The sequence below is a fragment of the Bufo bufo genome, chromosome 2 (genome assembly GCF_905171765.1).
Source record: "Bufo bufo chromosome 2, aBufBuf1.1, whole genome shotgun sequence".
In the NCBI taxonomy this organism is placed as follows: Eukaryota; Metazoa; Chordata; class Amphibia; order Anura; family Bufonidae; genus Bufo; species Bufo bufo.
The window spans coordinates 541,311,984-541,329,177 of NC_053390.1; the positions used below are offsets into that span (position 1 = coordinate 541,311,984).

Below are 17,194 nucleotides of genomic sequence, written 5' to 3' on the forward strand. Positions count from 1 at the left end.
TCCTGAAACGATTAGGTCATCGTCATCAATATCAGATTTGTGGGGGCCAACACATGGGACCCTGCCGAACAGCGTTAGGGCTCATGCAGACAGCAGGTCCGCAATATACGGGCCCCAGACGTTTGTACACCACATCATGGGTGTGGACCCATTCACTTGAATGGGTCCGCACTCCGGAGTTTGCGGAACAGAGGCACAGAACCCCATGGAAGCACTACTAAGTTCACCAGTGGAAGACCAACAAGTTCTATTTTTTTGTGGTGCGGACAGATCACGGACCTATTCAAGTTGAATTGGTCTGCATCCATCTGCAGAAACCGCACGGATGTTGCCTGTGCATTGGGGGCCACAATGCACGGAACGGCCGGGCAACGGCCGTCTGCATGAGCCCTTAGAAGAGGCATTGAGTGCTGTAGCCTATTTCTAGGCCAGTGATATCACTGTACATCGGTCACATGGCCTAGTTGCAGCTCAGTTCCATTCAAGTCAATTGGACTGAGCTGCAATACCAGACACTGCCACTATACAATGTATGCCATTTTTTCTTGGAAAGCTGCCGTAAGCCTGCATTGCTCTTCAGAGTGCAGCTCCTCCCTGAAACAGCTGATCGGCGAGGATGCCGGGACTTTAATCCCCGCCAATCTGATAATGATGACCTATCCTGAGGATAAGTCGTCATTATCTTTTCCAAGATAACCCCTTTAAATATCTAAAGTGTCTTTCTTCTCCATACAGAGGAGATATAGCATACAGAGTTGTTGTCCTCTTTCCACCAGTGGGTTGAGGACAACTGCTGCCCCACAGCTGCTCCACCAGATTCTAATAGTGACAAATGAGTTTTACCAGGAACTGAAAGTCACATGTAAGCTGCTGCTGATTGGTAGGTTAGATCTGACTTGCAGTCAGTGGAAGAGAGTACAGGAGAGTGGATGGAGTAAGATAATGAGTTTCCCATGATGACATCAAGTGGGAGGAGTCATTCTCAAAAAGACCATACTTACCAACGTTTTAGTTAGTAAATTTGGGTCACTTAAGCCATACCGTGGGAATGCACCAACCCCACCTTGGAACACCCACTTATGGGTGGAGTTTATGTTTGACTCACCTATGTTTGCCCAGTACAGCCTGAATTTGCCAGGAAAATCAGGGACAGTCCATGCAAATTTGGGACAGTTGGCAACTATGAAAGACTCTGTATTAGATGGTCACCCAATTATTGAAAAGAGAAATATGTAATACCACTAAACTGCGTGGCCACTCAAAGCTTCTCCGAGGCATTGAGAAACCTGGGGGTTTAGTTCAAGCAAATCCTTTATTGACACAATGGCTAGCTTTATAAGGTACTATGGAATTGGGCACAATGTATGGCACTGTGGCTGAGGACTCAATTGCTATGTGATCTATGGCTACCATGAATCGGACGTGTTATTCCAGCACACTCCACACTGGATCGAACATATTAAGATCTTAGTCACTTGGTTAACACCTTAAACTTTTTTTGTCATGTTCCTCAAACCATACCTAAACAATTTTTGCAGCATTGTAGGATACATCATCCTGCTGAAAGAGACCATTGCCATTAGGGCATACTGTTATCAGGAAGGAATGTACTTAATGGGCAACAACATTTAGGTAGGTTGTATGCGTCAAAGTAAGAATGAATATGAATACTAGTATCAACTTGCAGGATAACAGGCCGAACTGGATGGACAAATGTCTTTTTTCGGCCTTATGTACTATGTTACCCAATGCTTCCCAACAGAACACAGAGGATCACATTGCCCTGGCTATCCAGATGATGTGAAAGAAAACGGTATTCATCAAACTAGGTCACCTTCTTCCATTGCTCCATGGTTCGTTCAGTTCTGATGCTCATGTGCCCATTGTATTTAGCAGTGGAAAGGGGTCAGCATGGGCACTATGACTGGTCTGGACCATACACAGCAAATTCTGATCCACTGTATGTTCTGACATCTTTCCATCAGAGCCTACACCAACATTTTCAGTAATTTTTGCTAAAGTACCCCTTCTGTAGAATAACACCAGACTGATAAGCCTTCACTTTCACATACATCAATGAACTCTGGGTGGCATTTACTGTGTTGCTGGCTTACATGGACCACTTTGGTAGGGGCTAACCAATGCATACTCGGAACACACCTAAACACCTGCCGTTTTGAAGATGCTCTGATTCATTTGTCTATCCTTCACAGTTTGACCCTTGTCAAAGACACTTAGATTCTTACACTTGCCCATTTCATCAACTGACTATGCACCTACTGTCTAAGTTATCTCACGACAGTGTATGGTCACTATGGCTTTAGTGTGTGTGTATATATATATATATATATATATATATACACACACACATACGTACAGGTTTTCCAAACTCAAATTCATATATGAACTGACTTAAATTGGCCATTCTGGATGATAGTTGACTTTAGTATATGTGCACTGTAGCTGGTGGTATTACCTGCATTATAGATTGTATTGTAGGTGCAATCTATTGATTCAGATGTGTGACTAAAGGCTATATTACACTGTCCATATGAATGTTCATTATCGAGGATCTGACAGTGTTATACTGCCGCCAATTGCCCAATGAAAGAGCAAACACCACTAGACAGTATGGGGATGAGCGATGGCATAGCAATCACTTCTCTGTAATAGCAGTGGTCTCCTCCGCTTGTTCGCAAGTGATAGCTGGGAGCGATTGCTTCCCTCCTGACAATCGCTGGCTCAAGCCACCTCTGTAGTACAGGCTTAAGGGAGAGTGAGTAAAATCTGATGCATTGTGTTTTTCTGCCACCCTACATTCATTTTCTGATTTCTACAGGGGTAAAAGATGCTATGTGACACTGACTGAAGCTGTTTCAGAGCACTTTAAGTTGTCATTTAACTATCCCCATACTCTGACACATAAGCCTGTATTGATTGTATATAGTATTACTCTTTACCTCTAAACCTGCCTTATAGCCAGAGAACCAGGACAATCGGGATGAGCAGTGTTACAAGTGCTACATGAATAGGTTAATTTATGAGGTTGTGTATGGAGCAGCAAGAGTACAGTGCATGAAAAATATAGATAAATACTTTCAAATAATACATCTGCCATTACCTAAAAAGGTATTACAGTCACACACATAAATACACAAGCATTTGGAAAGTCTTCAGACACTGCCACTTTTTTCACATTTTGTTATGTTGCAGCCTTGTGGTAAAATAAAAATCGGAATTTTACGTGGAAATAAGTATTCAGATCCTTTGCTATGACAGTTGAAGTTTAGCTCTGAGCATCTTTGAGATGCTTCTACCCAATACCATGCTAACAGTGGTGAGGGAGACTGGTCAGAGTTGAGGGAAAGTACAGAGATATTCGTAATGAAAACCTGGACCCTCAGACTGGGCCGAAGGTTTACCTTCCTACAAGACAATAACCCTAAGCACACAGCCAAAACAACACAGGAGTGGCTTAGGGACAACTTTGCGAATGTCCTTGAGTGGTCCAGCCAGAGCCTTAACTTGAACCCAATCGAACATCTCTGGAGAGACCTGAAAATGTCTGTCAACTGACGGTACCCATCCAACCTGACAGAGCTCTAGAGGATCTGCAGTGAAAAATGACCAAAAATTCCCAAATCCAGGTGTGCAAACCTTGTGGCATCATACCCAAGAAGACTGGAGGCTGTAATCACTGCCAAAGGTGCTTCTGCTAAGTGCTGAGTAAAGGGTCTGAATGCTTATGTCAATACAAGATTTTAGTTTTTCCTTTTCATTAAAGTATCAAATATTTTGAACGTTCTGTTTTCACTTTGTCATTATGGGGTATTGAGTGGAAAATGACGGAGAAACACTTGAATTTTTTTTTATTATAGGACAAGGCTGCGACATAACACAATGTGAAAAAAAGTGGAAGGGTCTGAAGACTTTCTGAATATCTATCTATCTGTCTAATCTATCCAGATCTATTCTACCAAGCAGTTCATAGATGTTTCTTCAGTGATGTGGATAATACATCCTGACTGAGAATAGAGGGAAGGATCAGATGTTTTGGACATTCAATCACAGGTTTCGCTTTCAGCACAAATTTTCTTCAGCTTCAGAAACAGATGAATGGATGTATTTCATGTATAGAGTCTGAACTTGACCATCAGTAGCATGACATCTATTACATTGGTATTTTAGCATGATTCTCATTTTAGAGCCACAAAAACATATATGACGCAAACGAATTATATGTACAATTCATCCAATCATGTTTTTTTACACGCAGCGGCAGACCAGTGCCACAGAAATCAAACTTTACAGTGAATGCCATAAGCAGAATACAGATAAACATCATGACAGCCTGTATTCTGGGAATGAGAGAGCCAAGGCTGTGCTGATGGGCATTGTGATAGAAGAGTAAGGGCACACTCTGGTTCTTCTGGTCCTCCTGCCTGATGCTGGTCGAGGTGCCCTTGGTGTTGATAGTTTTACAGTGCAAGGCAGGGTCCAAGTTGTCATGATGCCAACACCTTGCAGTGTAAATATAGTGCAGGAAGCAATGAAGAGATACAAGTGCAGCAAAACAGTTCTTTACTGAAGAGTGCAAATGTAGACAATTCAGGACAAGTCTTACTTGCAATGGATCAACTGATGTTACACAGAAATGCATTATCCTCAGATGGTACAAGTTTCACAGCTGCACAGGTAACCTAACCATAGGCCAAAGGGTGTCTCTTTATAGTAGATGGAGCAATCCTTTCTACTCTGCACTTAACTAGGTGACTCTGACTTGGGCATCCCGTGGCAGGGGCGGGCTGGGACGGGGGGCAGGGAGGCAATTGCCCCCCAGGCCGCCCTAAAGCATGTTAGGGCAGGGCCGCTGGGCCGTCTTTAACGAATAATTTTTTAGATTTTTTTATTTTCTCAGGGCCGGTGGGGGGGCAGTAGGAGATGAGCGCTTCCATTGTGGAAGCGCTCATCTCCATATTCATCTGTATCGCCGTCCTCAGGACAGCGATACAGATGGCTGTGCTGCGACAGGGCAGGGGGGGAGAGGTGTCTCCCTTCCCTGTTCTTCTGATAGGCTGCCGGCACTAATGTCTGCAGCCTATCAGAGGCCAGCTCAGGCGGTGCGATGACGTCATTATCATCGCGCCGCCTGAGCCAGGCAGCACACAGCAGGGACACAGGCCGGAAGAGGCCTGCATCGCACATCGCATCACTGCTGATAGAGGTAAGTATTGGTGTTTTTTTTTTTTTCTTTGTGGGCGGAACTGGCACTATAGGGGCATCTGGCATTTCTTACAGCCCCATTTTTTTTGGGGTGGCACTCTGGGGGCATTTATTTCTTGGCCATTTTTGGGGGGCACTATGGGGGTATTTCTTACTGGCACATTATGGGGGGGCACCATGGGGGAGAGGAGCACTATGGGGGCATCTGGGGGCTCTAAGGGGCTTTTTTTTTTATTAGCACACTATGGGGGGCACTATAGGGGAGAGCGGCACTATGGGGCATCTGTTGGCACTATAGAGGCATTATTTAGGGGGCACTATGTGGAAGTGGGGGCTCTAAAGGGGCCTTTTTTATTGGTACATTATGGGGGCAGGATACTATGGCATCTGGTGGCACTAAGGGGGCATTTTTTACTGGCACATTATTGGAGGCACTATAGGGGAGAGCAGCACTATGGGGCATTATTTGGGGGCACTATGGGGGAGTGGAGCACTATTGGGGCATCTGGTGGCACTAAGAAGTGGCATTTTTTACTGGCACATTATGGGGGAGAGGAGCACTACAGGGGCATCTGCTGGGGGCACTAATAAGGGATATTTTTTACTGGCATACATTATGGGGACATTAGCTCAACTGTGGGCACTAACCGGGGGTATTTCATGTACTGTCATATTATAGGAAGAATTATTACTACTAGGTGGTATTATGCGGAGCTTTACTACTACTGGGGGGCTATGAGAAACATGATTACTAGGGCACTTTAGGGGCATTATTACTAAGTGTGCTCTGGCAGAGAATTATTTCTATTGGTGGGATTTTGGGGAGCACTGTTACTTTGGGGGGCACCCTGGCATAGTATCAGCTTAGCACAATTATTTTTGGGGGACATTATCTTTATACTATTAGTGTCTGGGCACAGTTGTTTTTTAGAGCACTGTGTGCCAATAATTGTTGGAGGGGGCACTATCTGTGTGGTAGTAGTATTTCCAGGGGGACTGTTTCTGCAGTATAGTACTGGGGGTGGCAGAAAAGGGTGTTCAGAAGATGTGAAGATTATGGAAATGTGGGAAACTAATGTCTGTTTGACAATCTCTGCATAGACGGGAGAAGGCTAAAAAATCATCATGGCGGTCTGGTTTGAATGGAGAAGATAAAGAAAGAGAACGTCTACAACAAAGGTGATATCACTGGATGTAAGAGGTATGTGTTGCTATATAGGAGAGGAGATGCTCTGGCTCCTCCCCCTGCCATTTGCAGAAGGAGGATTCAGAGCTGGGTGAGGAAGGCCAAAGGGGGCAGCAGGCCACGAGCGGGTGGAAGATGGTGGGGGGAACCACAGGCCTTGAGCAGGATCTGGGGAGGAAGGAGAGCGGAGGAGCTTCCTGACTGTAGCCTGCTGTTTATTGTATAATGTTAGGACAGGCCCTTCCCTCTCCGTATGATGTGTAGAGACAGGCCTCAACAATAGAATTTCAGCTGTACAGTGTTTGTTGGGAGTGGTCTATTATAGGTAGGAGGGGCTTTTAATAATGGGCGAGGCTTAAAAATTGCGCGGTGCGGTTTTTCCATTCCTACAGAGCTTTTAGAAATGGCCAGGCAAAAGAATCGGCGCAGCACGCTACGCGTGCCACATTTTTAAATATGAAGGGAGCTTTGAAAAATTAGAGAGCAAAAGAATTGGCGCAGCGCGCTACATGTGCCACATTGGGGGGAAGTAAATGCAATGTGTTCCTGTATAAAAGAAAATAAAAGTCTGCAAAATAAAAATGGGCCACTTGACCTGATTTGGCCCCCAGGAATAAGGCTGCTAGCCCTCCCCTGTCCAGTGGTGAGGTGTTCTAGTGTGCTTTTATGCTAAATCTTGCAACTAGAGTGAGTTCCTCTCAACGGCAGGCATAACTCTTCTGCTACATTCTTTGGACACGTTGCTTATCCATGTTTCCTATTTGGGATGTGGAGCTATACACAGGTGGGTCAAATTGTACATAGTGTACTCAGGCACCTGAGGCTCCTCCTGAACACTGTTGCCTTAGAATCTATATTGTAAGTCCTTTGGAGACTGGTTAATTCTTCATTTTTGTTGTACACCTCTCTGCCATCTGGTCCACTTTCTTCTTCTATCCTAGGTGGATCCCGGTCCAGGATGGGCTGGCCTGTCAGCTTCCCATTTTCTCATGTGCTTCCTTTCACATCTAATAATTTGCTGACAGACAGGACCACACATCATCCATGTGAATAGCATTAAAAAGCATTCAGGTCTACAGTAGTAAAGGTTATTGTCTACATCCCTGGTGATCTAGGGCAGTGAAGGCCTTAATATCTGTATTCCTGGTGTTTTAGCACAGTAAAGAGTTCAATGTCTGTATGTTTGGTGGGCTATGGCATTAAAGGTGTTAGTGTTAGCATCCCTAGTGATCTAGGGCAGAGAAAAAGTTAAGGTCAATATTCTGAGTGATCTAGGACATTAAAGTGATTATATAAATATCCCTGGTTGTCTTGGTTAGTGAAGGAGTTGATAACAGTATACCCAGTGGTCTAAAACAGTCAGCAATTTAAGTCCATTATCTCTTAGGGTTAGGACAGTGATATGGTGATATGGTTACATTTAAGATTCAAGGTGGAGAACAGTGGACGAGTTAATACTGCATTCCTGGGTCCAGTGACTACTCACCCCTCCAGACTCCAGTGTTGTCAAGGCTGTAGCAGGCAGCTGAACACTGGGTCACCAGTTTACCTTTTACATCAAATCGCCACTCAATGCCCTTTATGTACAGTGCTGTCCTATATTTAGGACCACGTGGTTGAGGGTTGCCGGGAACATGTCCCGGTTGCCTGGCAACACCCTTCAACTTGGTCACATGTTAAGAAAGCATCCTATGTTAATGACGCGTTATGTGGCTTTACTTGATGACGCGTGATGCATCGGAACTCGTCATCAATGAATTCTACATTAGGGAAGCGTTGTCTCCGTTGAGCGTTTGTCACGCATGCGTGGTTAGCGCCGGCAAGCATTCCGATGTCACCGCGCTGCGTCCTAGGCCTCATTTTGAGACTTGGCTTTGATTTAAATCTGGGCGGGCGGCCGCCTGCACACAGGTTATCTTACTGCCTCGGTATATGCTCAGGCCCACCGGATTGGAGGTTACTTTGCATCATAAGGTTCCCCCACACTACGGCAAGTGCCACATATCTCACGGCACTTGCATAGGCCCAGCATTTTAGTAGTGGAGCCTATATCTTGGGTTGCCATTTCCAATGAAATAGCCTTGATTATCATTTTTGGGCATTTGTTTACATTATGTATCAGTACCTATTTGTATGTACATTATGCTGTTAGACCATACTTGATTTTTGCCCTTCTGGATTTGGTCTTAGTTCCTATCCAGTCTCTGTTATGTTTCCCCTGATGAGAGGCAAGGTTCCGGACGGGGTCGTTCTTTTTAGGACGGGTGCTCCATGGCTAGAACGATAGGGCCAGCATAGCACCCGTACCTTAGGGCTGTCTAGGGATCTAGAGCCCCCTTCCGTACTTGTCCGTTACCTCCCTTGATTTTTCAGGATCATATCATCAATTGTGTATCCACGAAGTCCGGAGGACTCCCACGATATGGTAGGACTATTGGTTACTTTTTTAGGTGCCGCCGTGCACCATAATGTTTGAGTGTCATTGAGCACTCCCATTGTGTATTTTTTCTTGTTGATCTGTTATATTTTTAGGGACTCTTATTAATTAAACTGATTAAAAGTTATGTTTTATTAGGGATCACCATTGACAATTTTCTTGATACTGCAACATGGCACTAATAGGGCACTGTTTCCTTTTTGTACCTAGATATCCTGTTTCCAGAATACAAAAAATGTCCTTATACGGGCCATTAAAGCCCCTGGTAAAAAACAGAAGTTAGTTATTTTCCACATCATGCATACACACATGGCACATTGCCGGTGTTCGTGTTTTGCAGAACCGCAAAACACATACGGACATGTGAATGGACCCTTATAGTATAGAGTACAATAGGGAGGACCACCATCTTCACAAGCGCAATCCTTTCCACTTTGCGAAAGTGGTAGCTTCTGCCAAGTCCTGATTTTATTCTTCATCTTATTAATCATAGGGTTAGTGTTCAATGAGTTATATCTGGCTAAGTCCGCGCTGATTCTTATCCAGAGATAAATCTATAGAATCAGTGGGAAGTAACACCCTCATATTGGAAATATTACGGGGGATGGGTTGGATTAAGGGTAATAATACAGTTTAGTTCCAAGTAACTTTGTAGCCCGAAAAGGAGCCATATTCATCTATGATATCCATCACGGAGGCTAATGCCTTCCATCCAGTTTTCAAAAAAATAAGAATATCATCGGCATATAAAGCTAATTTTGTCATCTGTCCCCCTCCCACCGAAACCTGTGATATTATTATCCAGTCTAATTTTGCATGCCAAAGGTTCCAAAAACAAGGCAAACAAAAACGGGGAGAGGGGCAGCCCTATCTAGTACCGCGATGTAGTGGAAATAGCTCATAGCCTACCACGCTTATATTGATACTGGTCATCAGTTTGTAATAAAGTAGACGCACCCACCTAACAAAACTGCACCCATATTCATTCTTTCCATTGTCTTCCAAAGAAAGGGCCACTCCACCCTGTCAAAAGCCTTTTCGGCATCTAAGGACAGGATGGAGCGGTCCTCACCCTCCCCTACGTAGACATTTAAGAGGGTTCTACGGATATTAGTTTGCATGTATCGTTTGGGTATGAAGCCCGTCTGATCTGGATGAATCAATGCATGAATAACCCTCCTGAGCCTATTGGCAAGAAGCTTCGCAAGGATCTTATAATTGGTGTTAAGTAACGAAATTGGGCGGTATGATCCGACCTCGGTACTGTCTTTCTTCTTTTTCAGAATTAGGGATATTAAGGGCCTCCATTAAAGAGGGGGGAAGGGAGCTATCATCCCAAGACTTGGGATCACTTGTAGTAAATAGGGCAGAATGGTTTCCCCGTGACATCTATGGATCTCAAAGGGGAGCCCATCTCTACCAGGGGCAGAATTCCCCTTAATACTACCCAAAGTTTCTTGAAGCTCTGTCAAGCTTATTGGAGCGATTAATAGAGAGCAATCCTGTTCAGTTAACTTGGGGAGCTCAATATTATTTAGGTAAGTGTCTATTCTTTCCTCCCTCTCTCCGAGTTACATATGATACAGATTGACGAAGTGCTTAATGAACGTTGACTTAATAGTTTCTGGGTTATAGGTTATATTTCCAGGACCTGTCCTGATGCTTTTTATTATGTTTTGAGTCTTTTGACTTGCAATGACTGAAGATAGCATTCTGCCTGGTTTACCTATCTCGCAAAAAGCCCTCTGCCTGGTGAATAAGATTTTGTGTTGCGCTTTATTATTTAAAAAGTTTTGATATTTCCCCCTGGCGTCTATCAATAGTTGTTGGGTTGCCTTATTATTGTGCTTACTGATATCCATCTCCAGACCCCTTACTTTTTCGGCTACCAATTTCTCGGTATTAATAAATTTTGCCCTCATTTTACCTATTTTGGTGAAATAAGTGCCCCGTAAAAAAGCTTTGAGAGCCTCCCAAACAAAATGGATATGCGTGGACCCAATATTTTGAGCCCAAAATTCTGAAATCTCAAAACTTTCTTGCTCCTTTATCACTCGGTTCCAGTGAGGATTTAATCTGAAGGATTTTATGTCTTTGTGATTCCTCAATCGTAAGACTGGGGAGTGATCGGAAATGCCATGGGGTTTATACGTCATCTTTTTAATCCTATCTAGAAAGTCCACACTGTCCAGGGCTAAATCGGTTCTGGACATGGCACTACAAGATCTACTATAGCAGGAGAAGATGGATTTATCTCCATATAGAAAGCACCAGACATCGGTTAATGCCATCTCCTGAAAGATCCTGGACAACAAATGTCAAGGTTCTGGGAGTCGCTTATCTATTGGTAAGGGATGAAACGCTATCTCTTTCGTTATCCATCACCGAATTGAAATCACCCATCACCAGAACTGGGCATTTATCCCTATTACAAACATATTCAGCTAATTTTGTCAAAACCAGTGAGGAGAAAGGAGGGGGGATATATACGAAGGCCAGCACGCATATCAAACCCTCCACATCTTCCCTCTTTATCTATCAATTGATCGAATGGTTCATAATCAACTTTTTTATGAATATATACGCTTACTCCGCGTGAATAGACGGATAGGAAAGAGTGATACTCGTAGTGAGCCCAATTCTTTTTCATAAAAGGGATTATTTTTGGCTGAAAAATGAGTTTCAAGTAGGCCCACAATCGCTGGGAGGTGTTTAGCGATAATATCGAAAACTACTCTCCTCTTAATTTTTTCCGCTAGACCGCAGACATTCCATGTAAGTATGTGATATGGCATATATCCTCTGGAGTAAAATGATCCCCATATAGAGACCCCCTCCCCATTTCCTCATTCGATTCAGCGACAGTGAAACCCCCCTCCCCCACCCTCCTCTATGGTCCACAAGGCAAAACCACCTCATACACTTCGACATAGCCCACCCCCATCCCTCCCTAAGCCCCTCTATCCATCCTGTATGAATATCAAAGTCGACAATATATATCCTAAAAACCAAATCCTCTCATAGACCCCCTAGCATTTAACCAAGACAATGCCTCTGTTGGTGTAGAAAGAAATGTAACTGCATCGTTATGAATTATTATTCATTTGGCAGGATACAGCATAGTATATTTAATATTGGCTTGGATAAGACGTTTTTTTATATCACGAAATTCCAGCCTTTAAAGTTGATTATCTTTTGAAAAATCAGGGTAGATTTCAATTCTGTTGCCGTTGTATTGTAGATCGGATAATTCTCTTTTACATCTCAAAACTGTGTCTCTATCTCTAGAGCACAGTATTTTGACTAGTATGGTACGTGGAGGGCCACCAACGTTTTTTTTTTTGTTTGGGATCCTTTGACCACGTTCCACTGTAAACATAGGGGGAAGAACATCTGTGCCTATGGTGTCCAAAAGCCATTTCTGAATAAACCCCCTGGGATCCTCCCTTTCTACTCCTTCAGGGAGTCCTAGCAGTCGGAGGTTTCCTCTTCGGGATCTGTCCTCTAAATCTGTGAGTTTGTCTTTTAACATCTTGTGGTCACTGTCAATCTCCTCTATTTTGTTTTTCACTTTAGAAACTTCCTTTGTAGTTTCGTTTATAGAGGATTCAGTGTCATTAACCCTTGACTGTAGTTTATTCATGTCGTCTCTTATCAGAGAAATGTCAGACTGTAAAGAGGAGACGGTAGTAGTTAAAGCCCCCTATTTTGAGATTTGGGCGGCATGTTGTCGAGCCTTAATCAGAATTTTTCCTTTATGGTATTTTTTTTCCCCCACCTTTTTTCTTCCCCCTATTCCTAGAGTTTGGTAGTGATGATGGGAAAGTTAAGATGGGTAAGGATATTACTTTAGAAACCGCCCTTAAGGCCAGCTAAATAATATGTAAGATTTGATCATAGGGACTACACATGTACCTCAATACCAAACTTAGCTTTATGCGCTCCCAGATTGGAGCGTTAAAATATTATCAAGAATTATTGGAGGTTTCAAACGACAAAATATCAAACTGATTAGTCATTATATAATCATCATTTACACTTATACCAACATATAGTACAAAAGAGGGGGGGGTTCCCGCTATAAATCCAACGTAGTACGATATCCAACAGTCCGTTTACTTAAGAAGAAGTATATGCCCTCAGAAACTTCAGAGAGGCCTTAAATCTTATATCTGGCCAAAATGAGAGTGGAGTTCCAATTCAGCATCCACAACACAAGCAAATGCATTAAGCATAGTCAAAGAGAAGACAAAATAAATCTGATATACAGTTGTAACTCAATAGGCATACGATGAATAGACTCCCAGACACTGAAACGATAAAGCCAGGGGTCACACAGACATAGCGTAGAGGTTAGATGCAACTTTTTGGAAGGCGGGGCAATAAATATGTTAACAGTATTTACATATTGACCATCCAAACCAAAAGGGTATTGTATCTGTGCCGTCTAGGGTGGTTTAATGATCACTCCAAACTCCTGCGCATAAATTGAATTAGTAAGTTAGTGAAAAAAAGGGATGCGCTTGTTAAGTAAGTTGTTAGCCGGCTGAAAGCACATTGAGGAGGGATATGTTCCCGAACTGAGCCAGAGTTAAGAAAACCGCTAAGTTAGTAATTCATAAATACAGGAACAGACTTGACCGACCAGTGTGTAGATGCGCTGTAGCGATGCGGCGGGGAAGCCACCTGACCTCCTACACAGCGTGGAGTGAAGTTTGGAGCTTTAAAACCCGCCGCCCATAAATGCAGCTTGCGTGGTTCCGAATGAAGCGAGGACTTTTCATCTGGAGCGGATCTCCCGATTTCTACACCGCCGAATCCAACACCGCCATCCGGACAGCAGAGGAGCACACAGCGCTGGAGGATGAAGAGGGAAACAGCCCGGAGCAGCCCAGGACCGACAGCCAGGATCAGCGACGTCAGGGCCATTGAGTGTTTACTCCCTCGGTCGGTGAATAGCCAGATCCAAGACACATCTCGTGACGGACGCCAGTCGGCTAGGAGAGGTGGATGAAAGGAGGCGGGCACGCGGCACGTCAACGTGCTTACAGTACGTCATGCTGCTGCGCTCTTTATAGGCAAGGATCACTTAGTAGGTCACTATTTTACAATCATCTTTGCTTTTAAGGACTTACACACAATGGCCCAGATTTACTAATGTGTCTGCTCCTAGAATCTGCCTAAAAACCGGTGCAAATTAGTGCAATGTTGGTGCAGCTGAAAGTAAGCCAACCAATAGTTGGTATAGAGTCAGAGAAAAGTGTCTATCCCTGCAGCAGATTTATCATGAAGCCAGAGCCCCTGTAATAACTCTGCTGTCTAAGATAACGCCATTTATAGGATTAGTAAACCTGGGCTGGTATATCCTCCAACAACAGCTGAGGGATATTTCCTTGCATTTGGGTACAAATCTCAATATAATTCTGATGTGTTCTCTGAAAGATGATGTAGATGCCGTACGAGTTAGCATGCTCCAGTTATCCAATTACATGTTAGAGCAGGAAAGACTAAGTATGACAGCACTTGATGTTCATTCAGTTTTCATCTGCTACTAAACACTATGAATAAGTAATGTCAAGTAAGCGACTTCAGCAATGTTCAAGTGCTGAAGGAAAGCAATCCACTGTCTGTGTATTACAGGGGCAATGCACGAGAACAAAAGACAGAATCAAGAGTAAAATGTTCAAATGTTCTAAAAATGGATAGTTCCATTTAAATGTACAGTACCTCTTTGGGAAAGTAATGTCTACAATATATAATTATATTGGGGAAACAAGGTGTATCTCCAGTATAAATGTACCAGGGACAACATGCGGTATTCAAGGGCCTAAAACTATAGAAAAGAGCAGCAGGATGGAAAATCCAATTGTGCTTTCATAAGCTGCAGAGGGAATCTGATTTCTCAGCGGCTTTCTCCCTGTAGCTTTGAATTGCCCTTGTAAAGTATATTAGGGAGCTGCACTGCACACAATGGAATTCCGAAGTATATCAGATAAGGTAGCTGCAGATACAGCGCCATTCTTATCTGTGAGCTTTCAAGTGACTAGGGCTGAGCTGTGATACCAAACAAAACCCACAGAGAAGAATGGCGCTGTGTCAGGGAGAGTAAGCAGACCTCTTACAGAGGTGAACACCATATTCCCAAATCACTAGCAGATTCCAAGTAGAAAGCCAAAATCAGTACGGTACCTTTCACCATGATACATACTGTACAGTATATAGATAGTTTATATTCACATTTGTAAATTTTGTTTCAGTGTACCCCTTTCTTTTAGGGTTATAACAGTGGCCATACTTCAAGTTGATACTAAGGCTCCTTTCACATCTGCATTGTGCCGTCCGGTTTTGAGATCCGGCAAAGGGTCTCAAAACCGCAACACAATGCTTCAGTTTTGTACCCATTCGTAACCTTTGCGCCGCAGTCTGAAAAAGATATAAGCAAGAAAAGAATGTTTTTATTTTAAGGAAATGACCTGCTTGAGTCACATAATCACACCTGGCCCTGAACTTGTTTGTGTTCACCTCGGGGATCGAGACATGAGCAGTACGGGCCTAAAGTTTTCCGGGCATAAGAAATCTGTACTGAACATGCACTGATGACATCCAATGTCCATAGTGAAGTTCCAGCTCACCTGAATTTTAGTCAACCCCAGTTATGATTAAGGACTGCAAAGGTCTGAAAAGTACTGCACATGCACCAGTCCCGAAGATGAACGCGCAGGTGCGAAAGTTCAGGGCCAGGCGTGATTACGTCAACACTTTACTAACATGCACGACCATCACCCCATTCACCGCAATGAGATTTCCAAAAATAACTGAGCATGCTAACTCCACTATTTTCCGAAGTCCTATAGTAGTAAATGGAGAGGATGCTGCGCTCTGATCTTGAAATAGGAGAAGGTACCCAAGATGGGAGCTGCATCTATTCGACATTTATGGTATATCCTATTGATAAGCCATAAATGTCCCAGATTGGACAAATCAACAAAGCAGGATAGATCATCAATATCAGATTGGCACCCCCATTGATCAGCTGTTAGACTAGGCCAAGCATTTCATGAATGCTGCGGTCTTTTCCTAGGCCATGTGACATCTCCGTACATCGGTCACATGGCCTAGTTGCAGCTCAGCCCCATTGAAGTGAATGGAGCTGATCTGCAATACCAAGCACTGCCACTTTACTATGTATGGCGCTGTGCTTGGTGACCTGCCAGGAGCCGGCTGCACTCCCCAGAGCTCTGGTGAGAGTGGCGACTCCCTGGAATAGCTGATCAGTAGGGGGATCAGGACTTGGACCCCCACCATCCTGAGGAGAGGTCATCATTAAAATTTCCTGGTTAACCCCTTTAAAGTTTATGGAGTAATACCTATTAGCAATTACAGGCATCATGTAACAAAGAAATCAGAAACATAGTAGCCATAGTAGTATAGTTATGACTATAATAAACTTAAAGGGGTTATCCTATGACTAATGTAAAAATGAAAACCAGACATCATATAGTACATGACAATCTCTTTCTAACAAAGCTAGAACCAGCTCTGTACCTCACATGGATCCAGAGATCTCCCCGTTCATTGCTCTGCTAGATTTATATCAAGCTGACAGCTCAAGGGGAGTGTCTTTTCTGCTGCAGCTAAAGGGGCGTGTCCATGCTCTCCCTATCACAGCTCAGGGGACAATTGAAACATGAAACTGAGCATGTGCGGCCTTCTCGGTGAAGCGGCCAAAGAAATAAAAAATAAACATCAGGTTGCGCTACACAGATATATTTTATTTAATAACTCAGTGGCTATGCAAAATTTTTAATAACATGCAATTACAAAAGTATTCAGATTCAGGTGCTGGTTTGAAAACTGTATAATGTTTTTCGTGGGACAACCCCTTTAAACTATGTAACAATGAAATAATTAGTTATTCTTTATGTGTTCCACTATGTGTTTAGTATTTTCCAGTATCCATCCCCTGGCAGAAATAGAAGATGCTCTCCTGCGGAACCTTTTTATGGGATACCAGAAATGGGTGAGGCCTGTGCATAACCCCAATAAGACAATAAAAGTCAATTTTGGCCTGAAAATATCCCAGCTCGTGGATGTGGTAAGAAAACATTTTAATGTTCTACAAGACGAACATGAACTGTCCAATGCAATATCAATCTTTGTGAAATAAAAACATAGAATTTGAGATCTGCCAAAATACGTTTTATTAATACGTGATTACCAATTATCATTAAAATATTTTGAATAACACCATACAATATGCATTTATATTTATATTAAAGGGGTTATCGATTTTTTTGTTTAGTATTTCATGCCCCCTCCCTGATTAGAAGAAGAACAACTTTTTCATT

General features: G+C 43.2%; 1 protein-coding gene across 2 annotated transcripts in view; it reads left to right on the forward strand.

Annotated features, from left to right (window-relative positions):
* The window catches only part of CHRNB3 (cholinergic receptor nicotinic beta 3 subunit), a 58,605-nt gene that overhangs the window by 1,088 nt on the left and 40,323 nt on the right, over positions 1–17,194 (forward strand). Inside the window, exons 1-2 of one of the 2 annotated variants that reach the window (XM_040420475.1) lie at positions 6,389–6,424; positions 16,790–16,941. In XM_040420475.1, coding sequence (XP_040276409.1) covers positions 16,849–16,941 — 93 coding nt within the window. In that variant the 5' untranslated portion in view covers positions 6,389–6,424; positions 16,790–16,848. Of the gene's footprint in view, positions 1–6,388; positions 6,425–16,789; positions 16,942–17,194 lie in introns of those variants that run through there. The other variant, XM_040420474.1, reaches the window with a different exon arrangement.